At 39.3% G+C, this 23256-nt stretch overlaps 3 protein-coding genes across 3 annotated transcripts; 1 reads left to right on the top strand and 2 right to left on the bottom strand.

Moving 5' to 3' along the window:
- Positions 1–38: 38 nt before the first annotated feature.
- On the bottom strand, positions 39–4613 carry LOC145494995 (uncharacterized). Its single transcript, XM_081474568.1, has 3 exons — positions 2730–4613; positions 1917–2124; positions 39–1563 (listed from the first exon to the last, which is right to left on the bottom strand). The coding sequence occupies exons 1-3, from the start codon at positions 4557–4559 to the stop codon at positions 1265–1267; spliced, it is 2337 nt and encodes a 778-aa protein (XP_081330694.1). The 5' UTR covers positions 4560–4613; the 3' UTR covers positions 39–1264.
- A 1811-nt stretch (positions 4614–6424) lies between these two features.
- Positions 6425–10896, bottom strand: LOC145495932 (large ribosomal subunit protein eL34-like). Its single transcript, XM_081475533.1, has 6 exons — positions 10735–10896; positions 10540–10604; positions 10412–10425; positions 9400–9479; positions 7492–7595; positions 6425–6546 (listed from the first exon to the last, which is right to left on the bottom strand). The coding sequence occupies exons 1-6, from the start codon at positions 10879–10881 to the stop codon at positions 6459–6461; spliced, it is 498 nt and encodes a 165-aa protein (XP_081331659.1). The 5' UTR covers positions 10882–10896; the 3' UTR covers positions 6425–6458.
- LOC145495888 (uncharacterized) lies at positions 10889–22183 on the top strand. The gene is made up of 9 exons (XM_081475482.1): positions 10889–12620; positions 13725–13818; positions 15146–15239; positions 16063–16145; positions 16487–16647; positions 18631–18682; positions 20250–20311; positions 20637–20713; positions 21398–22183. The coding sequence occupies exons 1-9, from the start codon at positions 11002–11004 to the stop codon at positions 21946–21948; spliced, it is 2793 nt and encodes a 930-aa protein (XP_081331608.1). The 5' UTR covers positions 10889–11001; the 3' UTR covers positions 21949–22183.
- The last annotated feature ends 1073 nt before the right edge of the window (positions 22184–23256 follow it).

Here is a 23256-nt window from a genome sequence, read left to right as displayed (position 1 = left end):
GGAAACGCAACCTTTTTTTTCGTTTTGAGTACTCTGGTTTCGAGATTAACAGGATTAAGCCTTTCACGGTGGCCTGTTCACGTACCCAGGCAACAACAATAGATTTATTTTATTTCTACTACTGTAAACAACTAAAAGAATTTACAAGATTATAATTACGAATAAATAAATAAACAGTACAGTACATACAGTAGTGGGACACCCAAAATAACTAAAAAGCTAAACTAGTTGGGTGGCCGTAATTATAATAATTAAAAATGTGAGAGTCAGGAAAGAGACACAACAAAGACGTTGGTACACATAAATATCATAAACTTGGTACAAGAGTAAATATACAAAACAAAACAAAATAAATAGATATAAACCATCAAAATATCAGTAAAGATTAATAGAGACTAATGAAATGCGAAGTTAGTTCTTTTTTAAATTGATTAGAAGTACAACACTTGAATCTTTCATCGAGTCAGGCGATGTAACTCATGTAAAATTTTTACATAAGAAAAGAACTCATTATTGTACATGTTAAAAGTTCCATCGTGCCGCAAAGCGCCGATGTCACAGTGATTTGGGTAACCCCGTATTTTGGGTACCCCGTACCCATATCCCTACTGGTTTGGGTATCCCCAGCAGGGATACCCAAAACACTGAAAGCGTTATATACCACAGATTGGGGCAAGTGAAATCATTCATAATTCTGTTGAAAAACAATTTATTTTCTTACGAAGGTTTGTCTCAATAAATTAAAACTTTCTTAATCTTGATATAAACACATAAAGTTGCTGAAAATAGTCGCAATTTATAACAGACTGTGTGATCCGAGTCCGCAGTTTAACTGCGGGGGTACGGGGGACGGGGGTACCCAAAAACGGGGGCACCCAAAACACGGGGATACCCAAATCACTGTGACACCGAAAGGAGTTCTCTTGGTGGATCAAGAAGTGAGAAGTCTGAGGCGAGTGCTCCAGGTGGTCCACTTGGGTGCATGCTCAAATCGCACCATACAGTCTTTCATAAGATGTGACCAAAGCCATCTTTTAACTGCCTTGAGGCAAGGCTTTGTCTCTGAAATGTTTCTACAACGACAGGCGGGTTGACAACAGACTCTGCAAAACAAGCTTATTTTAGTGCACCGAGCGTCGCACCGTATACGCCCGAGCGGCACAACAAAATGGTCTACCCCACGAGTGTGACCCACGAGGGGGGAGGGAACTAGACTAGTGCTTCATGTAAGCATACGCATTTCAGTTTCCAAAGATCCGTATTATCAGTATGCGGAGAAATCCTTTCGATGCGTGCAACCGATAGGGTAGTGCCAGTTGTCAAACATTGTGCCTTCAGCTGAACTATATTGAAGATCAAAGGTCAGCAAAGATGTGTTTTTAGCCGGTAGTCCCTTGCAAGTGTTAGACAGCCTGGTAGTATCCAGCGAGCAGTTCCACGACGAGAGCGGTATGGTGTTTATCCGCACCATCTTTTGTTCAAGATTACCCTTGATGCACCATTCTGGTGTTGTGTCCTCTTTAAATGACAGTCTGACTGGGAGGGTTGCTATGGCAACGGTTCCTGCAAGGGAAGAATGGAAGTGTTACAAAAATGGACTCGAGATATCGGAAGCCATGAATATTGGTATTCTCGGGATAAATAAAATCGTGCCGGCTTTCCGCAGAACATGCCACAATTTTAAGATTGTATGTGTGCATGTGAAGAAAAAATCTGAAGGGTGTTTAATCTTTCATATGAACGCATCGCAGTGGAAAATGTTGGCCACTGTTGATCAGCTTTCAAACAAATCGGATGTTATGAAGAAATAATTACTGAAAAACATAGTTCTTTAAAACCCGCACACTTGATGAAACAACGAGTTAAAAGGTTATTCTGAATTAGAACTGACGGCGTATATTGACAGCAAATATCACCTTTTGTGAAGAATCCACTCTCATGGAACCACGTGGAGGCATGCCCGAATAAAGTGGCGTTGGTAGTGACTGCCTGTCCGATACGGACAGTCATCTCAACAGGGTATGAAAAGGACAGTCGGGGCAAACTGCGGGTGACTGTCACATCAAATGTTAAACGCATGGCTGCACACAGTCGCTGGATATAGAACAAGGGAGCGCACATTACCTGAAACAAAAAGGAAAACAAGGCGACACCCAAAGTGAAGGAGTCGTAAATTTAAATCAGCTCCTTTTTCAAATGCAGCGGTTATATTCTCAGTTAAATTTGCTCTATAATCTATATTTCCTTAGTACTAGCTTCGCATTTCAAATTCTCTTAACCTCCTCGTGTAATATGACGACGATTTTGATTTGTGCCCAGTTTTCTTTTTTCCGATTGGTGATCGAAGCACCCTGATCGAACCGAGGCTAGAGGTCTGGAGTGCGTCCCTTCCCGGAACCCTCCTAGTGCCGTGTAGAGGCCCTTTCAGGGGTTTTTGGAATACGGGATATTTAATTTAGGTGAAAAATTAAAGGGACAGAGATATATGTGAGAAAAATTAATGGGATAAGGGATGTTCCAGAACAGATTTCCCGGGATATCGAGTAGGAAAATTGATAGCTTTTGTAAGCGACATTTACGAGATACGGCTATTTAGGCCAAAAATTAACGGGAAATGGGATATAAGACCCTCCCGCTTGATGCCCTAATGGGGCCTCCGTTTAATCTTGCAGCTAAATCGCCTCCAACCGGATAAAAAGAGACTGAGTACATGTCAAGTATTGACTTACGAAGTCTCCAGCGTTGATAGTCGACCGACTGATCTTCCGTTCTCCTTGGAGTGGTAACTTGTTCCGTAACTTCTTCAAGGTATGAACTCGTGTGAATGGCGCCATGCGATACTGTCCAAATGTGACCCGATAACTAGTAGTTATTGACCAATCTTCACCGTTATCATCTTCATTGTCATCATCATTATCATCTTCGTCGTTAGTTTCAACCTGGTAGTCAATCTCCGCCCGGAAATCCAGCCCAAAGATGGATGTCTGTATAATACGGGGAGCCTCGCGCAAGGGCATTGGGGATGAAGAAGCAAGTTCATCCCAAATCACATCCAGTTCAGGCGTTTTCTTTTCCATTTGTGAATTTCTGACAGTTTTCTTTCTCTTAGTGTGTTGTGGTCCCTTCGTTTCTACAGACCTTCTTCGTTTCACTTCATAACCGATACCAAACGGTGCATAATCTGGCTGGGGCCAGTATTGTCCATTGTTATCGTCATCGTTATCATTTTCATCATCATTATCATTATCGTCACCATCATCACTGTCCTCACTATAAAAGTTCGCGTAATCATCGTCATCTGCGTCCGACTTTTGCGCAGTAACCGACTTTGGAATATTGTGATGCATAATCTTTATCATTGAAGGAAGTTTCGTTGATCTGCCAACAGAGGTTTTGCTCAGTTTCATAAGCTCTTTTAATTCCTCTGCAAGCCTCTCGTTAGATTTGTGTTTTGGTGGCGCAAAATACATCAGAGAGGAGTCTTTTGCACTAGGAAGATTGAGTAGGTAGTTGATATCTTTCTCTTCTCGTGACGCACTCTTCCAAGTTTTGACTTTAGCGTGAGACTTATCTAGCAACTTCACAACGCTTCGAAATCTCACAGTTAATCCCAGACGGCTGGATTTGCTCTCTGGTGTGAAATCAGCGCCGATTGGAAGGTTGCAAGATAGAGACATGTCACTCCTTTTTACCATTCCAGTTTCCTTATTCACAACAGTAGTTTCGTCGTATGTTAGTTTCCACGACGCCTTCTCGGTCGACTTTCCTTTCTCGAGGTTGGAAAAATTCTCGAAGTCATCCTGCCCGGCCTGGGCTGTGACAGTCACCATATCACGTTTCGTAATCATCGTTTGTTTAACATGAACACGCCCAGGCAAAAATCCATGTTTTTCCACCACAGTTTTTCTAGAAGAGCTCGAAACTTTACTCAGCACAAATTCGTAGAGTTTGACTTTGATAGTGGGAAGAAGTTGGTGTAAGACGTTATGAACGTAGAATGAAAGCTCGTGGCTGGTTTTACGGTTTCCAAAAACTTTAAAATGGTTTTGAAGAGCGTCTTGAAAGTAACCAAGTTCTGCGCTTCTAACGTGGGTAAGAAAAACGTAATCTTTGGATTTAAGACTAGTTTTTGCGTCCTCTGGAAAGTTCAAAACTATCCCAAACCAACAATGGCTTTCAGTTCTGTTAATCACATGCATAGAGACAACAATGGACGTATTTCTTGTGGTGATCTCGTTGCCAGTGATTGCCGTCATCTCCTGGTCAAAACTATACACCCGTACGTTGCCTTTCTCCAATTGAACTTCCACCGTGAAATTCTTCAAGTTCATCATAAACACGGCCGTGGCCACAGTGGCGAATAACAAGATCAAAGCCAACAAACTAAAGCAGAGCTTGGCGCAAAGGGACGTGCGATCTTTCGGAAAGTGAACGTTGGAAAATTCTACAGAATCGTCTTCCGTTTGGTTGAGTCTGCTATAAGAGACATCCTTGCGCTTTTTCGAAGACAGACAACCCGAGATGCCCGAACTAAACACATTAGCTTCGGACGGATTCATTTTGGAATATCGAAAAGAACGGTCAATGAGATTACACTTTTCCTCGCTAATGAATAAATTATTCATGCATAAAAGCTGGTGGTCTCAAAAAGTTGTTTTTTAGCTGTGTGAATCTATAACAACAATAGCTTGAGTAGCACGTGACACGTGTTGAGCAATACTAAAACAAACCGGAGAAACAAAGAGAAGTTTTACAATTCTGAACACGGAAAGCAGAAATAGCCTCATGCTTGAGACAGTAATTCTTTCAATTGACATTAATACGCACAATTTCTGTTGGTGTTGTTTTTTTCGGTGTAATATAAGAAGCTGATGATTATCTTTATTCTTATTACTCGTTTGCTTAGCGGTGTATTGGCTTTATAGGGAGAAATTAGAAATTGATCATCTTGCTTTGTTTTCACTCTGTTATAAGGGTTGTCCTCCTATATCAATGCTCGCTTTTATACTAGAGACGAACTTGGACAAATGTTGAGTGTTTAATCATCGCCTTGTAATAAGAAAAAGAAAAAGTCGGACTTCTATTTAACAATTGGTTATGAACTCGAAACTTTTATGAGGTGATAGTTGATTCGATTTCTTGCGCCCGCGTTCCTATCGGATAAACAACCGGACTCCTTAAACGGCTGGAAATCGAGCCTAAGTTGACCCCTGCCGAGCCAGAAAAATACGTTTTCCATGTTTCTGTATAATGTAATTTGTGATAATCGTTATTGACATAAATTAATATTTTGCCGACACGGAACGGAAAACTGGGTGCGAGCGTAGTACGCGAAGGCTCATGGGTAGTACGTTTGTAAAAAGAGACGGTTGAGAAACTTGTGACATTCTACGGTCAGCCTAGCCACTAGCACTTTCCCATAAGGTTTGTTTTTATTGTGCAATTAGCGTCATATGATTTGTTTTTTTTCATTCTATTGTTTATAGCCCAACTAAAACCCCAAAGGTGGCGCCACTGCATTTGGTCGGGGGTACAAGGTCCCTATGTTTTCCTAACAAGAGGTTTTTGGGAATTACGTGTCCGGCTTTGGCGCATGTAGGACGTTACTTGATGTATCTCTTATCCACTTTGTTGTAAGCTTATTGTCGCAAATAAAACATACCTTGTGCCTGGCTGACCAACGCGCCCATGCCTCAACCTTTGAGTGTGTTCGTTTGTGTAGTGAAGGCAAAATTCGTGGATTTACAGAAATACTCGTAGAAGTTCCTGGCCGGATAACTAAAAATAGCTGTGGAAACACCTGCGTGTGGCTCATGTTCCAACAGTATTTTCTTGTTCTCCCAAACTCCTACTTGTGTTTCTATTAAACAATTAAATTAGGAGCCCGAGATTTCTATCGCGTGATAGTTCACGAGGGCGCAGCCCAACACAGGTCAACTATCATGCATGGAAATCGAGAACGAATAATCGAATTGTCAAATCTACTTCTCGCTTAAAACTTTATCTAAATCCTCTTCACGGAAACTTTGAAAACGCAAAGAAACTGCCGCAGTTTTGTTAACCTCTCACTGCTTGGTTACTCACTATCTACAACAGAATAGAGAGTGAGTAGCGTAGCCGATCTGAGAACGACATTCGTGATGGAACGTGCGAAGAGTTATAATAAAACTCCGTAGAAGAACAGATGATGTTCTCTACATGCCGCAAAGGGCATCTGGCTATAGCACGTCTTAAGATGAATTATCTGTCTGGGTGTATAATGGCGAACTTCTGACAAATTGTGCGTCTCAGTATGAAGAGGGGGACCAGGTGGGAAAATTCGAGCAGACGATCTATCTGCCTGTGTGATCTGAAGCCGTGAGGCTGTCCACAAGTCAGATAAGGAAAACCATGAATACAAGGATAGATAGGAAAACATACACAGTATATGTACAATGAAACATTTATTTATTTCGTTTTTAATCTGAGGCTGGTTTCTTTCCCTGCTGTGCTTTGAGGACACGCACAACAATCTTCTGTTCCTCAATCAGGAAGGCCCTGACTATCCTGCAAAAAGACAACAATCACTGGTTAGTTTAAACAGAGTGAGCTGAAGAAGTTTCTGTAGCAGGCTGATTTTTTTTTTTATGGGAGGGGGTTGCTGGTCTAAGGACGTTCCCTGGGGTAAATCTAGGGGGTTCAGGGGCTCCCCTTGAACCCCCTAAATTACAAAAAAAAAAGACACACACAAACACACTGACTTTACCTCAGAATGCCAGAAATCTCATTCCCAAGAACTTCAATTTTAAAAATTTAATGGGGGAGGATGCCCTTTGACCCCCTATGGTCTGTCGCAGCCACTCTTGGAAATTACTAAAAAGTTTAATCTGTTCATACATACAATTAATCCCTAATTGTTTTTTGAACAGACTGGTCCTAAAAACTTCCACATTAAGGTAAATACTACCACTACTAATAAAAAAGCAGCAGCTGAGTTTGTTTTCAATGTCCGTAAGAGAACCCATCCAAGGACAACTGAATGGGAAGGACCTATTCGGATGCAACTGTTTGCATTGTCCAGTGACACAGAAATAATGCATGAACTGGGTAATAACACAAGCATGGTGGGTGACTTTCCAATAAAATTCTCAATTACAACCAAATCATGAACAGAAGATTAGAGAAATTTTGTGTTATAGCAGAGTTCTGAAAAAGGTTTGAAGAACACGGCTTTAGTTTTGGAGTAGGTGGCTGACTTTGCCATCTTTTTCATTCTTTTTTTCTAAAGCTTCAGATAGCAGAGTAACCTGCCATGATCATAGACAGTCATTTTTTCCATCAGCTAGCTACCTTTGACAGTACTGGTTACAGTAGGTTGCACTGAATCATGGCCATTTTTTTCTTTAAAGGATGTGATCCCGTTATACAATAAAAATGATATAAATGATGAAGACAAACAGTATTTATATGACTTTGCCTTTTAAGTTGCATTTGACAGTAGTTTCACCGTACCTTTCTCGCACACATCGAGCACAGCGTGAACCACCATATGCCCTGCTAACAGTCTTCTGTGGTTTGGATATGTGCATCAGCTTCTTGGGACGAAGAGCTGGAAGCTATATAACACATTCAAGAAAATACGGATAAAAGCGTAATATGGATGTCTACCTTATTACCTCTAGCCATATTGTTAACATTTAGCAAAAGCCACGTACCCATCTATGACTGAATGTTGTCTCACATACATAGACAACTCATGAACTCAATCTACACTGAATGTTCCCAATATCTAACTTCCTTGTACATGGCAATATCATTCAATGGGTAGACAATGCTATCCACCTGGCCCCAGTTGTTTGAAGGCTGCATAACGTTATTCACTGGATAAACCACTATCCAATGGAGAAGTGTTGACAAAACAAACCATGTTATCCACTGGATAGTGATTTATCCCGTGGATAGTGTTATCTACCTTTTGAACAACCCAAGCCAGATAAATAGCAATCCAAAGCATAAGAGTTGACAAAATATACTGTGCTATCCACCAGATAGTGATTTATTTGGTTAAATATTGTCATCTGCTCCTTGAAAAATGCACTACACATGATGAGTTGAAAGCCTGTCTAGAGTTTAATAACAAATGCCAGTTTATGTAGCATGAAGAAGCTACAGCTGTAGAAGCAATGTTATAATTGCAATTTTTCCAACAGTTCACTATGAACCATTCAAATGCAGCATCTTGGGATATTTTGTTTGTCAGTCTGTAATTTGACTTGTTTCACAGACTCACTGATGTACGACACAACTGGTTAAGGTTACTTCAAACCTTCGCGGGTGTCCTCCAGAAGAAAATTCGTACGCGTGCTGTCTTGAAGGAAACCCCCACAAAGTATATATCAATAGACAGGTTATAAAATGTAGAATTTGATAAAATTATATTCTCTTTTGCCCACTGCTTTCCCAAGGCAGCAAATTAATCGGGTATCAAATGCGATCGTTAAAGCAAAATAACTGTACAGTGTTAATCACAAAGCATCAATCTCTCAAAGCATGTCAGCATTTTCTTTCATTTCTATTGGTTATCTTTTTAATAGATCTGTCAAGTTCCACTATGGAAAAATTTGTGTAACGTGTTGCATTAGAGACCGCCACTAGAAAAGTATTTGAAATTAAAGAATTCGCTAACACGTTTTTGTTCCATATCTATCAGTGAATGTTCTGGCCAAATTTCAAGGAAAACCATCGATTCTACATACCCTATTAATTCATTTACAGAGGAGGGATTCTCTCAAAAAACGAGTGCAAGTTTTCGCCTTCTAAAGATTAATAAACATGTCACGCCTTCTCAGAGGGATATATTAACTCAAAATGCCGCCAGCCAATGAAATAACAGAACCCCTAGCATTCACAGTAAGGAAAGTTGAACTTTGTGGTAAAGCGATAGTGTTACAGTCAAGTTTTAGGTGCATACGTTTTAGGCTGGTGGTCAGCAATAAAGGGCAAAACAGAGAAAAGCGATGTGGAACGAACAAAATAAAAAGAAACTGAACAATTGCCGAAGCATGATTACAAAAAGGCACCCTTGACGGACTTGAAATCTCAAATTGAAAGTATGTGATATAAGATCTCTGGATTAAGCTGTTTGCCGCGATAAGGTTGCTGAGGAGTCCATGCCCTTTGGGGATTATGACACCTTGACGGTTTATTAACTTTTATTAAAAAACCTCTGTTTCCCAATAACTCGCGCGTGTTTCAATATCTTATTTTCATTTTTTAGAAAATGTTACCTTGAATAACGAACTTTAATTTGGTTGGAAAAAAGACAATTTGGAAAAAGTAGCCCCACGAAGGTGTGGAGTAACCTGAAAACATCCTCAAGATACTACGATAAAAACTGTCCAAAACGATTCATCTACTCACCCCTTGTAGTTTCACTTTGCAATCACCACATTTTGGAACCTTGCCTTGTTTTTTGGTGTACAGGTAAACCAACTTCCCTCCTATAACCAACAAAAAGTTTAAATGAGGTTTTTTTTTTCAGGAAGGCAACCAACACGTACTAACTACAGCAGAACCCTGTATTTACAATCACCTTTTGGCCATAATGTGATCAGATTAGAGGAATCAAAGAAGTGGGGGTGCATCATACAGGTTCATAAATTAGGAAAATGACCAGGGCTGTCAATATGGGCTGTAACCTGTTCCTGTCACGCCTGAGTATGTTTGATGGACCCTTGATGTTACAAGTGAACTGGCCTGTAGTTGATACAATTCAGCCATAAAGTAACAAGTTTGTTATGGGTGTGAAGATCAAGGCTACAGGTGAATTAAGACTTAATGACAGCCCTGATGACTGAATAAAAATTTTCTTTAGTCCAAAACATACGCCCAAAATAATGAAGTGGCCATAATAACAAGGCAGTCGTAAGGCAGGGTTCCGTCATAGCAATAAATTTGAAAATGCATCGGTTTATTCATAGTTGTGTTCCCAAACGCTTAAATCACTTTCACTTCAGGTCATGGACAAAATCTTCTCAGTTAACAACACGTTCTAGTTAGCTAACATGTTTATTGTGCACAAGCATTAGGGTTGCTGTCAAAACAAACGATATACATAAACGAAAGTTGTAGCCTATGGATTCAAAGTAAAAAGAGCTGTTACTTTTTGCAAATTCATAACATGAAATCAATGGCAAGTTCCTAATTCCAACTAATAGTCGTTCGGGAAAGATCAAGGTTTCATGTAAATTAAACAGTGCAGACGTGAAACAAAAGGAAAACTTCGTGGAGCCAGTTGCTTTCTCCAGTAACGGAACAAGTTTTCACAGCAGCAATTTTGTTTTATTACTACATAGTTGTACTGTTTGCATGAGTGTTATTATCGTATCGTATCAGTGTTTTATATCGAAACTTGAATTGAAGACAAACTTACCAGGAGTCTTGGAACTGCATATGGCATCCAGGGAAAAAGAGTGTTGAAAACGATTAATATTACAGAAATATAAGAAAATTCCAAAGCAGAAACTACAGGTGATCGTCAAAGCATAAACTCTAACTCACATCCTTTTCCTGTTGGACCGAGTGTTGTAGGATAGACGACGTCTGTAGGTCAGTCGCTGCACCATCTGAAACAAAAATTGCATAAATGAAAAGAAGAAACACTACATATTTCATCTGTAAATGCATCAACTAGTCCGATGTATGGATTTCCGAAGATTAACTCAGATTGCTATAGGTAAGGTAAATCCTACGTACTTTCAACTTGTTGGTGATCGAAGAGAATGACATTGAAGCGCGCGATGCATCTTGAGCATTCGACCGTCTGAACATGCGATCATGTTGTACATAGCACGTGTGTGTGAACATGGTTGACAAATTTGAGCGAGAATCAACTCCACTCATGTCGTTGTGGTCGTGTTATTGCGTTGTCAGTGGTAATTCAAGGCTTCTTTTGTAGCCAGGGGTATCAAGCTTTCTCTAGTAGAACGATTGGAGCATTGTCAGTTGTCAAAGTCGCGAAATATGGAACAAATTGAACGCATCTTGGAAAACGATGTAAACATTGACAACTTTGGTGGCCAACAGTCGGAGAAAGACGACAACTCTAGTCACTCAGTTGTTACAAATAAAACTAAAGTAGCAGAAGAATTAGAAGAAGAGCGTGAACCTAGAAATGATACCGTCTTCCATGAGAAACAAAAAGAACTGTCGAGTATTTCAATAACTTCTGGCGATTCCAAAAATTGCCTCTCTGCAATCGCCGAAATGTATTCAAGTTCAGATGAAGAAACATGTCCAGAAAATTCTACAGAGCCTTCAATTAATGAAAGTAAAATGGCTGAAGATGCTGGCAGCAAAGAAATGGTTATCAGTAACTTTCAAAGTATAGGTGTTAATCCAATTTTTGCTCAAGAAAGAGGTGCATCTTTGCAAGAGGAAAACAACAATTTGAATAGCAATAACTCAGCTGACACTGTACCACAGATTACAATGATGGTAGTACCAGAGCTGCTCAAGAAGCCTGAAAGTGGTGGAGGAACACTTGTAGAGTCGGAAAATGATAGACAAATACTTATGAAGACAGAGAATGATAGGCACACACTCATAGAAAGTAAGAGTGAAGGACAATCAATCATAGAACCTATAAATGAGGGAAGCAAACAAATGGAGTCAGAGAGTGATAGGCAAATACTCCTAGAACCAAAGGGTGATGGACACTTATTTATGGAGACCAAAAGTGATAGACACACAGTCATGGAGACTGAGAGTGTTGAACACACACCCACACAGTCTACAACAGATGAATGCATGCCCATAAATCCAGAGGGTTCTGAATGCACACTTTTCGGGTCTCAGAATGATGGACATTTACTCACACAGCCAGGAACCAATAGACGGACACTTAGAGAGCTAGGACGAGACACACACACACCTGTACAACAAGAAAGTTATGGATGTATCCTTGCAGAGTCTAAGAATAATGGAAACATGGAGGACGACAATGATGGACACATAGTAAAGGTTGAAAGTGGTAGACCCACAGTCATAGAACCACCAAATGATGGGAATGAGAACACCCTTAGCAAATTAAAGAGTGATGGAGACACACCCATGGAGACAGATAGTGAAAGAAACGTTCTCATAAAGAGTGAGAGTGGTGGATGTGCACTTATAGAGCCACTTAATGATGGGTGCACCCTTAAAATTTCTAAGAGTGATGGACACTCACCCATGGAGACAGATAATGAGGGAAACATCCTCATTAACAGTGAGAGTGGTGGGCATATGCTCATGAACACCGATAATAACAAACATAGTCTCCCAGAGCCAGGGAATGATGACCATACACTTATTACAGAGGCAGAGGGTGAAATATGTTCTTTTATAGAACCTAAAAGTGAGGAATGCTCACCTGTAGAACTAGAGAGAGAGGAAGACACACCCACATGCTCTGATACAACTCATCAAGTCTATGCTATGACCAGTATTGATAAAGAACTAGATATTATTGATGACAGTGAACAAGTTTCTCAGATGGGACAACATACAGTGCATGGAACTGAGGATAGCTCTTTAAGTGATAGTTCTTCAGATGATGAGAGCTCATCAAGTGAAAGTGAAAGCTCTGAATCCAGTTCTGAGTGAGTGAATGCCAAATTAAGTATTAAGCAGTGCTTGAAAAAAGTGCCATCCGGTTGTCCAGGACAAGTAAATTTTCCCTCTGGGCTACTTGTCCCAAGGGCAAGCTGGAATTTTTTTTTTCAAGCCCTGATTAAGTAAATTGTTTAATTATGACTTCATTATCACCCCTGGGGGAGAGGGGGGTACTCCCAGAAAAATTGGGTGGGGTTGTGCGGCCCACTTCCCAAAACCCTTACCCTATTTATGACCAAAATCTGTGATATTCCCTACCCTATTTATGACCTGACCAAAAATTCAAAACCCTATTTGTGACCTGACCCTTAAATCAAAACCCTGTTTCAGACTCGCGTTGTAATTAGTTCTCTAGTTCAGACCAATGTTAAATTAGCGTAAACATAATTTCGAAGGGTTTTTGTTGATTTTCTTTTTGATAATGATGAAAAAGTGGCTTCTTCTTAAAAACATACCCATATGAAGGCTAGGGTGTAAAAATCATACCCTATTTATGACCAAAATGGCTGAAAAACCATAGCTGTTCAATGTTACCTTAGTTTAGAGAAAATATATATACAGCTTCAATGGCTACCTGTTTTACTTTTTCCCTTGAAACAATAACAACTTGATGCTGTTTTACACCCTTCAACCTAAATATTGGTTTTTTCCTATCAAGAGGTGTTATGACTAGAATTTAGTGCGCTATAATATTATTGGTGACATAAAATTGTTAAACTGACGAAGATGCTCCCTATCTTAACTACCCCTCACTTTGCTTTGAAGTTAGGCTAATTCTTGGAATGCCACCTTTACAAACTCACAGTTAATTTTTCCATTATCCTCTTTAAGTTGATAAATATTTTAGCTAGTATTTCACTTACCTGTTGATGCAGCACTACAGTTCCTTTAGAAACTAATGAGCAACTACTTCACCCGTGACTTAACTTCAGATTTTCCTTTCTTTTCCCCTAGGCGAGTGATAAAGCCAGAACTTCTGACTAACCCAAAGTGAATTAAGATGTACATAAATGGAAATAGCTAGGTCACAATCAAATCTTTTTTTTTTTGATTTCTTGATTCATAATTTTTTTTCCCTACAAAATTGTAAGGGATGACCTGGAGGACATCAGAAAAGAGATTGAAAAAGAGGAAGAATACATTCATAGAGGCCCATTGAAAACAAGGAGTGAACTGTCAGTGAAGGTACATAGTATATCCTCTAGCTTATTTGTTTTTTGTTCATTTGTTTGTTCGTTCATTCGTTCATTTGTTGGAAACTTTGAAAATCAAAATCAAAATGGTGATGGAGAGTGTAAGGAAAATGCAAAAAACAGGTGTAAACAAATAAAGCTTCCATTAACGTGGTGGTTATCTCAACAAACCAGTTGGAATTGTTTCATGCGCAGAGTATTGTGATGGCCGCATCAAAATTTTGTTTAGAATATTATGAGCAAAAACACTGTCTTTATAATGGTAATGAACATCCTCCCTTGAACTCCCATCATAAAAAGGGTGCATAAAATATAGCCCTAAGTGACTTTTTGGAAAACTTTGAGGTAAGCAGCATTGAAATACCTCCCACCAATAATTATTGAAGGCTTTCGTGCAAAAAGGGCTTATAAAGCATTTTGGGCCGATTTTTATTTTTTGCAGGATCAAGCTAATTTTTGGCAGACTGGTTTGTTTTGATATGAAAAGAATCGTTGCATAATTGTTTTTGTTGATTTGCACTTTGTTTTCGAGAAATGCTATATATGCCCTTTTTGCATGAAAGCCTTCAATTATTATGAAGACATGATTGATCATTGCACTCAAATAAATGAAATTTCATCTATTCACTTGTGTTCTTCACCATCTACAGGTATATTATGAATTCACAATTTGACCAGCCGCCCAGTTGGCTTGATAGTTGGTAGAGTACTGCACCGGTATCGCAGAGGTCATGGGTTCAAATCCCCTTCAAGCCTGAATTTTTTTCAGGCTTCATTGCACAACTTCTTAACCCCTTACCCCCCCCCCCCCGCCCCCCAAGGGGAACGGCACTTTAAACGGCAAATAAAGACACTCTGCCTCTGTACAATATACCATTTGAAAGCCACTAAGCAGCTTATTTAAGAATTGACATCAGCTGCTATGAAGGAGGTAGACATTTTGAGAGAAATTGCTTTAAAATGCGAAAATGAACGACTTCAAATTGTGTATCAACCTTATACTGTATTTAAGGTATACCCCTAAACTGTAGCTTATTTAGCAGCTCTTAGTGCATAGCTTGATATGAAACATTTTCACAGTTTACTCTGGTTTTATTTATTGTCTAAAAAAATAGTGATAATTACTATTTCCTTTTAGACAATAAATAAAACCAGAGTAAACTGTGAAAATTGCAGGTAGTTATTTCAATCCTGGCTACCTCAAAATTTTCCAAAAGTCGCTGAGAACTTTATTCCATGCACGCCTTCAATTGTTATACACCTTGTCTCAGTTGCTGAGAACATTAATAGTAAAGTTACAATGTATAATTCTGTTTTAGGATCTTCCTGAAGTTCCAGATCTTGATATAACCATTGATGAAAATGTTCAGCTTGTGGAGCTTGGTGTTGTGTTCAGTACTGTTGAGTCATTTGGTAGGTTTGTTGTTTTAAGCAAACTAAACTGCAAGTCAAGAGGCAAGCATTCTTAGGAGGGTAGCCTGTGTTACAGTCGCCCTCCTTAAAAGAAAAAAATTGGAGAGAGCGTCTGTGTGTTGCCACTGAAAATTGTGTTCCTTGCTTAAATTTTCTTGCATTAAAACTGTTTCAGTGTAATAACATCTGACCTGCCAAAATATTTGTTCAGCACAACCGATAAAATGCAAAGAGCAGCGTTCAACGAAAACTTTTTTAAACCACAACTGGTTGGTAAATCAATCAGGTCATTTTCTACACATTTCAGGTAAAATCTCTTGGCCTTGAACCACAAATGCTCTCACCCATTATTTTTTTTTTTTCGGAGAGGTTGGGTGTAACACAGGCTAACATCTTGACAGTCCAGGTGCATATATCCAGACTGGCCACCCTATTGTTCCACTTAGATGCTGACACAATAACTGAGGATTATTTTTCCTTGGATGTGTACTAGAAACTTGAAGGTTGTTTTCAGGGATACAGTTTTTCTTCCCCACAAGCCAAATGCACCTGTAACCAGCAATCAGTAACTCTGGTTTCTATTGTATGCACAATGACTAAAGATAGTATCACTACAGAGACTTCTCTAGACATGACGCAAGTCTGTTTTAAGAATCCATTTATAGGGACACTGTTTTCAAAGCAACATTGCTTGATCCTCCTCTTTATTATCTATCCAGATTAAAAAAAAACAAAAACAAAAACAGAAAAGTATCTGATTCCAGTTTAAGTATCAACTGATTTTGATGTAATTGATCATGTAGCATGCTCTTGCTCTTTCTAGTTGTAGTAAAAGCTTTGCCGCAGACTCCAGCTTTGGATTCAGATAGTGTTCTTTTCCTAGAGAACAGATCCTGTCTTGGCTTGGTATGACAATAATGATGAAGTTATAACTCACATTACTTGTTAATTGTCATCCTGCTCTAAACTTAATCGATCTTCCTTAACTTTTTAAATTCTTCCTAGGTGGGTTCTTTGTTCAGATATTGTATATTATAACCTTTTTTTAGTGACCTTCACTGAATGAACCTCTATTTTGCAGCATTGTTATGACAAAACTTTTTTAATTGTGGATTGGTTGAAGGATGCTATTTGAAAAACCATTGAGCTTCCAAATATTAGAATGAACTTGTAAAACTTTAATGTCCTATGCTCCCCTGGGGTTGTAAAGGAGTGATGATGATATTTATTGTCTTTCCTCTTGACAGGTTTTTGAGACATTTGGACCTGTGCAGACCCCATTTTACTCTATCAGATTTAACATGGACAGAGACATCAGTGATAAAAATGTCCATGTAGGAGACAAAGTATTCTATGCTCCTGATATGATGGAGTTTTCCAACTTTGTGTTTGTGGCCCAGCTTAAAAAGTATGTTCATCTGTCAGTAGTTTAAGAGATGTGGATGGGGTGGGCTAATGCTAGGAGTGACAAATAGTGAAGTCCAGGGATGCCAACCTAAAAAACTCAAAATCTGGGAGATTGCCAATTTCACCTCGTTTGACCCTAAAAAAAGTTGTTCAAAGTAGAACTCCACTAATTAGACTGCAAAATGCATCAAATATCCAGCATCCCCCCTTCAAAAAAAAAAAATTAATGCCAAAAATTGGCCAAAACGTTATGTGAAAAATGTATTTTATGCACTTTCATTTGTATTGTGTGGGAGATTTAGTGACCCATATGGGAGACTGGTAGCCTGCATAGCTTGGTGGTTTAAGCACTTTTTAAGTAATTTGAGCTCATTAATGCGGCTTTGGCACTTATTATCGTGGCTTTGCCACTTTCTTATCTCGTTCAAATTGCTTAAAAACCGCCAAGCTACGCAGGCTGGGAGACAGTGAGATTCAGTCTGTGTCAGGGAGACTCCTGGATAATCCAGGAGGGTTGCCATAGATACAAGTCTGAGAATGCTCAAGATGCCAGGACCCTCTCTTGAAAATCTAAGACTGAGACTTGTGCCATGTTAGACAATAGACCATTTTACAGTTGTCTGCTCAATGGCCTGGCCTTTGGATGGCAGCGAGACTGAAGTTGACTTTGTTTTGATACAGACCTCACTGCTTTTGTTGTGTAAAACAAGTTGTTTTGATGCTAACTAGGGGCATTTACATGACAAAAGCAGTGAGGTCCGTATCAAAACAAGGTCAACTCCAGCCTCGCTGCCATCCAAAGGCCAGCTCACTGAGCAGACGACTGTAAAATGGTCTATTGAAACACAGAAAAACAGCACTTTGTGACTCATCATCAAGGCACCCAAGATTTTGAGATCAGATTGAAAGTTTCCAAGACCCAGTAATTTAAATTTTTTTAAAATTTACATACATACATACCTACATACTTTATTGACTTCCCCTAAGAGGCTTTTCAAACACAATGACTTAAATTTAAATAAGTACAACAATAAAAATAAGATGGCAACAATAAAGATCTACTACCCTAAAAAGTATTTACACTAATATTTAAGAATCTATAAAATCCTTTACCAGTTTACGTTTTACGTTAAATTTAAAAGCAGATACTGATTTAAAAGTTCTAAGATAACTATTCATAGAGTTCCAAATACTGTTCTATAATAAAAAGTTCTTTAACCACTAGCAGTCTTGAAAAGCAGAATATTGAGCATCTGTGAACTTCTTGTGGTACGCCTGCTTATTTCTTCTCGCTTTATGAATTGAGAGGAAAGGTACTCTGGCACACAGAATGTTAGGCATTTAAACATCCTGTTTGCAGGCATACCACAAGAAGCTCACGGATGCTGAATATTCCGCTTTTCAAGACTGCTAGTGGTCAAAGTACTTTTTATCATAGAACGGTTAGTATTTGGAACTCTATGGATAGTTATCTTAGAACTTTTAAATACTAAAAAATATTAAAATTACTAAAACTTGATAGAAACACAGAGAACATGAAGAGAGAAGCCTAAGCCGTGTATTACACTGTGATAAAACATAACGAGCATTTGAGAACACGAGGGAAACGTAGAAAACACGAGCCGCATGGCTTAGGCATCTTCATTTGCTTTATGATGTAGATTTTACATGTGGTGAGTAGAAACAACAAAGTACACAGATCGACAAACTGACGCAATTTAATACCACTAAAGTGTTACGTGCCTCATCTTCAAAACTTTCTGCTGCTTCGCAGAGAACTCCATGACAAATTTCTTCAAAGAAAATGTTTTTCACCATCTCTAACAAAAATGTTGACTAGAGGAAATGTGGTGAAAAACAATATAACACACTTTTTCTATGTTTTATACTCTGATAAAACACAGGTTTTTGACCAATCAGAGTGTGCATAGGGTCCTATCTATATTATAATTCTTAAATATAGCTCAGTTTGATCATCTTTCAGGTTAAAAGGATCTGATGCTTCCTGGGAACATGATGAAGAACCACCACAAGAGGTGAATGACACTAAAAATTAATAACAGTCAAATTTCTTATTTTATTTATTTAGCCAAAGACTTCCTCTTGATGGTCAATATTTTACGGTATAAATTTTTACAGTAGATCATTAGTCAATCAAAAGTGTGATGTGTCTTTAGCAGAGAAAATAGCTGAACAATTGATTCATGCTTTAACATGCATTGTTATCTGACTGAGATAATAACCTTGTTGTGATTGGCTGAGAGCAGGCCAATTTATTGTTAATTTTTAATTTGCATTGCAGTGCAAATTAATGTGCGTGCATTGGCAATTTTCTCTGTCATGTAGTAAATTAGTTTATTATATGGTTAGCTCCGTGAGCGGGCAAGATGAATCAAATCCTGTGCTGTGATTGGCTACCCGAGCGGGCAAGATGGAGCTATCTTGCCCGCACGGGACTACCTGCCGTGTCCCACAAGAAAAATTTCCCCGAAAGTCTTATAATAAATCGTTTATTGACCAAGGTTGTTCGGTCAAGATGGCTGGATATTGGCCTTGTTCTTTTTTGTGAGTTTATGGACCTCGACTCCGTCTTGGTCCATAAACTTGCAAGAAAAGAACTTGGTCAATATCCAGCCATCTTGACTGAACAAGCTTGGTCAGTAAACTGTATAAATTAATTGTATGAAAGCTCAGTCAATTAAGGATTTGCTCTACTCGAGATATTTGAAAATTCTTTCTCAAACTCATTTATTTAATAATTCATCAAGTTAAAACAAAAAGAAAATCACAACTGTGAAGGAGATTAGGATAGCCGCTCTTAATTAGCGTAGATTTTGATGATTTTTCTTCTCCATTTACTCCTTAGTTTTAATATTTCGATTGAGAAGATATATCAAACACTCGAGACTGTGTTTCATTGCTGTCCAAACACCTCAAATTTCGTCAAAAATACTCCACAGTGCACCGTATTTTCAACTCTCTTCTTGGTGTTTGGATATCCTGATGAAGCACTGTCTCTCGTGTTTGATTTATTCAAATTACACTCGCCTGAAGGCTCATGCCATTCACCCCATGACCCTGATAGTGTGAATCCTTAATTGAACTTGCATTCATATGACTACCTTTTCTTATCATTATTGATGCAAGCAGGAAGTTTGGAGAGAAGAAGAACAGTAACAGTCACCTTGTGGCACAATGTGAACTTCATTCAAGTTTGGAGTTCTCTCCAAATGCTCTCAGCATATCATAACTGGATGATGCACAGCTAAAAGCGTGGATCAAAAATTATTTTAAACAAACGTTGCCAATGGAGATTAATTCCTCTCGCATAGCAAAGTTTACTTTCCTCACATCATGGACGTACATCTTTGAATTATGATTATGATGCACTCTCACATATGCTAAGTTTGATATCTATGTTATAATATTACTTGAAAAGAGGCATCTATCTATGAACATATTAAGTTAATTATGCTGTGAAGTTGTGCATTGAACTTATTTTTGCGTGCCAAAAACACAAAAATGGAATCCTTATGACGAGACTAAAGAAAAGAACCAAAATCCTGACGCTCACACAGTAAAATGCCATTATGTTTATTTCAGGCCATTGAATATTCTGATGACGAGGAAGAATCTAAAGCGAAGGCCAGTAAAAAGAAAGAAAGGTAAAAACCACAGTATGTTGATCACAGTTAAAAGCAGGAGTTTGATTTAGGGCCAATCACTGGGCAAATTGAATACTGTATCTGTGAGGATGATTTTACCCGCCTAGTTTGACCATCTACAGGAACGTTTTTCTCATAAAGAAGTTCAGTTCAAAGAGTTTTTCCAGTCTGTTAAAACCAGTTGCCCTCCTGTTGAAAATGTTAATGAAACCCCTATAAAAGATGTCAAAAATAAACACGTGTGGCTTGCGTCACATAATTTAAATTAAATCTTGTTTCATTGATCAGGCAACTGGGGTAAAACACCTTTTCTAATAATTTACAGAATGGCTAGAAAAGAGCCGTGTGCAAGTGATGTTAAGAAAGAGAGTGGAAACGGTGACTGCCAGGGACCTATCAGAGGTTTGTAAATAACAATGGTGTTTCTTGTTAAGATAAGTGAATTAAAGAAATTACTGAAAATGGCTATGTCAACTTCACTTCCAAGGATGTGAAGTGCACAGAGATGCAAGCCCACTCTTTTGTAAAAAAAAAAAAGGTTGGGCCTAACGTAGTTTTAGTGGCGGAACTTACTTGATGGAATGCTATGATTGCATATTTACAGGTTACATGTAATGGTTTGAAATTGGTTAATTTGTCAATTTTATCGCGATGGGTCAATAGACATGAGCCATATTGTACTAAATCACAGGAATTTGCTGGATCAGATAGCTGACATTGTCAGTGGCTGGAACAAGTGGCTGTAAGGTGGAACACTTGACTCTAACATGTAGCATGTGACTGTATTAGTTTGCACACTTGGTTAGAGATAACAGTGTTTTGACCAAGAACACAGTGCACCCGCACCGGCTCCATAAATTGATTTGAGTGTCTGGTCATAAATATCGCAATACAGTTAAACCCCTATCAAGCGGCCATCTATTGAACGGCCACCCCTATTAGGCGGCAAGTAATCCAAGTGCCAATGAGGTTTTTTCTATTGTTTTTACCTCAGTGTGTTAAGCAGCCAGCCCCTTTTAAGCGGCCACTATCCATTTCCCTGAGGGTGGCCGTTTAATAGCGGTTGAACTGTATTTATTTTTACAGGTGACAGGAAAAGAACTTGGCAAAGTCGTGGGAGAGGACAACTAAGCAATCAGAACCAGAATCAGGCAGTCCCTGACACCAATCTCCCTCCATTACAACACCCAGCTTACAGATTCCCTGTTCCTCAGCCAGGGGATTCCTTACCTCCCCAGGCCTCACCTCATGCGGTGCAGAGGCCTGCCTTTCCACCACAGAGCCCGTTTATGAGCTACCCAACACAAGACTTGCCTCCCTTTGGGATGAGACACATGGTGCCCCCAAGAGGGCTACCTCCAAGAGGTCCATTGAATATGATGCCACCACAGGCTATGGGACCTTTCCCTGGGCCAAATCCTGGTCCTATTGGAAATGTACCCATTCCCTCGTTTTCACCATCTAGGCCCTTGATTGGTGCTCAGCAGGTGCCGGGACACTGGCCAGTGGGTCCACCACCAGGATTTGTTCCAAGATACCCCATGCCAGGTCCCAGGGGAACTAATATTGGTTTTGGTCTGTCCCCACCCCCACCCCAACCTCCTCCACCTCTTCCTCCCCCTCCCCCAAATCTTTGAGGTTTTTCTCGTGTAGAAGAATTTTCAAATCTTTAAGGTGGAACTCCATGTACATATTTTTTTAAAACTTTGTCAAAAGTCGCGTCTTATCCTGCTAATCAAAATGTCATAATACCTTGCCATATAGCTAATGTCATTATTGTGTAGACATATCAAAATTACTGATGTAAGTTTATTTGTAAATGCTTCACGGTCTCGAACACTGTCATTAAACAATAAATAGCCAATAGTCACTGAGCAGTCTCTGTCTCTGGCGAGGATCCATACCGGTTTCCAACGTTTTGCGGAAAACGGTGAAATTTTTCAGAATGACTCAAAAACCCAGGAAAGGAGACTTAAAGGATTTTAAATCCAAACGATTTCATGGAGGAGCATGCCCTCGGATCCCTCCAGAAGCTTGCGCATTCCGCACTCGTTATTCCAAAGATCGGTCACCACTTCACCTAAATACGCACGTGGTTGTTGTTCATTGCGTAAACAGAGAGCAAATGAGAAAAAAAAGACAACATTTAGAGACTTAGAAAAAACCAATGAAGAGTTTTATAGTCATTCAAGTCACAAAGGGGATCTATTGTTCCGGCTGTTCTTAAACCCTCGTCCACACTACGAAAACGGAGGTTTCACTCTGAAAACGCGCATCAAATGTTTTCCGTGCACTCTACCCCGGAGGAATTTCTAAACCCAACAATCAACTGGTTGGATTTGTGTTTGAAAAAGCCTGGGCAGGGAAGTCACATGATTCTCGTGACGTCATCGTTTTCAAAAAGTTCCGTTTTCAATGTTTTCCGTCCACACGAAAACGAGAAGCCGGCGTTTTCAAATTCCTCGGGTTTGAAGAACGGTTTCGAAAAGCTCCGTTTTCGTGACGGATTAGTGTGGACGGTAGGCCTAACAGAAATAAAGCTGCCTTTTCAAATTCCTTCGGTTTGAAGAGCGTTTTCGAAAAGCTCCGTTTTCGTGATGGATTAGTGTGCACGCCAGGTCTTACCCTAGAAGTAAAGCTGCGTTTTCAAACTTCTCTTGCGCGCTGTGGACGGGGTCTTGGTTGACCAATGAACTTCAGGTATAATATACAGCTGTTTCAAGAAGGGTTGTCCTACGAAAGTGCAGAAGCGTACGCGACAATGTCGAAAGGTATTATGGGTAATAGCAACCTACGGTTGATTCAAGCTAAAGGCATTTCATCATGACAGAGGGACACAGCACAAGCACGTATATTTATACTTTTTCTTCCTGAAGCTTAAACAAGAAATGCCAAACTATTACTACCATTAATTGGCATATCAATCGGCATTGTCGCGTTCGCTT

This window comes from Orbicella franksi, chromosome 8 (genome assembly GCF_964199315.1).
Source record: "Orbicella franksi chromosome 8, jaOrbFran1.1, whole genome shotgun sequence".
Taxonomy (NCBI): domain Eukaryota; kingdom Metazoa; phylum Cnidaria; class Anthozoa; order Scleractinia; family Merulinidae; genus Orbicella; species Orbicella franksi.
The sequence above is the reverse complement of the archived record's forward strand: the minus strand, read 5'-3'. Positions and strand labels throughout refer to the sequence as shown.

What these genes read in the sequence shown, in the direction of transcription:
- LOC145494995 (XM_081474568.1), bottom strand. Translation starts at nt 4,559, where the DNA reads ATGAATCCGTCCGAAGCTAATGTGTTTAGTTCGGGCATCTCGGGTTGT. An exon ending in CTATCAACGCTGGAGACTTC is followed by an intron (nt 2,125 to 2,729) that starts GTAAGTCAATAC and finishes TTTTTGTTTCAG; the next exon opens with GTAATGTGCGCTCCCTTGTT. An exon ending in GAGTGGATTCTTCACAAAAG is followed by an intron (nt 1,564 to 1,916) that starts GTGATATTTGCT and finishes CTTCCCTTGCAG; the next exon opens with GAACCGTTGCCATAGCAACC.
- LOC145495932 (XM_081475533.1), bottom strand. Translation starts at nt 10,881, where the DNA reads ATGAGTGGAGTTGATTCTCGCTCAAATTTGTCAACCATGTTCACACAC. An exon ending in CGATCACCAACAAGTTGAAA is followed by an intron (nt 10,605 to 10,734) that starts GTACGTAGGATT and finishes TTTTTGTTTCAG; the next exon opens with ATGGTGCAGCGACTGACCTA. An exon ending in GCTCGATGTGTGCGAGAAAG is followed by an intron (nt 6,547 to 7,491) that starts GTACGGTGAAAC and finishes GTCTTTTTGCAG; the next exon opens with GATAGTCAGGGCCTTCCTGA.
- LOC145495888 (XM_081475482.1), top strand. Translation starts at nt 11,002, where the DNA reads ATGGAACAAATTGAACGCATCTTGGAAAACGATGTAAACATTGACAAC. An exon ending in GGAGTGAACTGTCAGTGAAG is followed by an intron (nt 13,819 to 15,145) that starts GTACATAGTATA and finishes ATTCTGTTTTAG; the next exon opens with GATCTTCCTGAAGTTCCAGA. An exon ending in GCCAGTAAAAAGAAAGAAAG is followed by an intron (nt 20,312 to 20,636) that starts GTAAAAACCACA and finishes AATAATTTACAG; the next exon opens with AATGGCTAGAAAAGAGCCGT.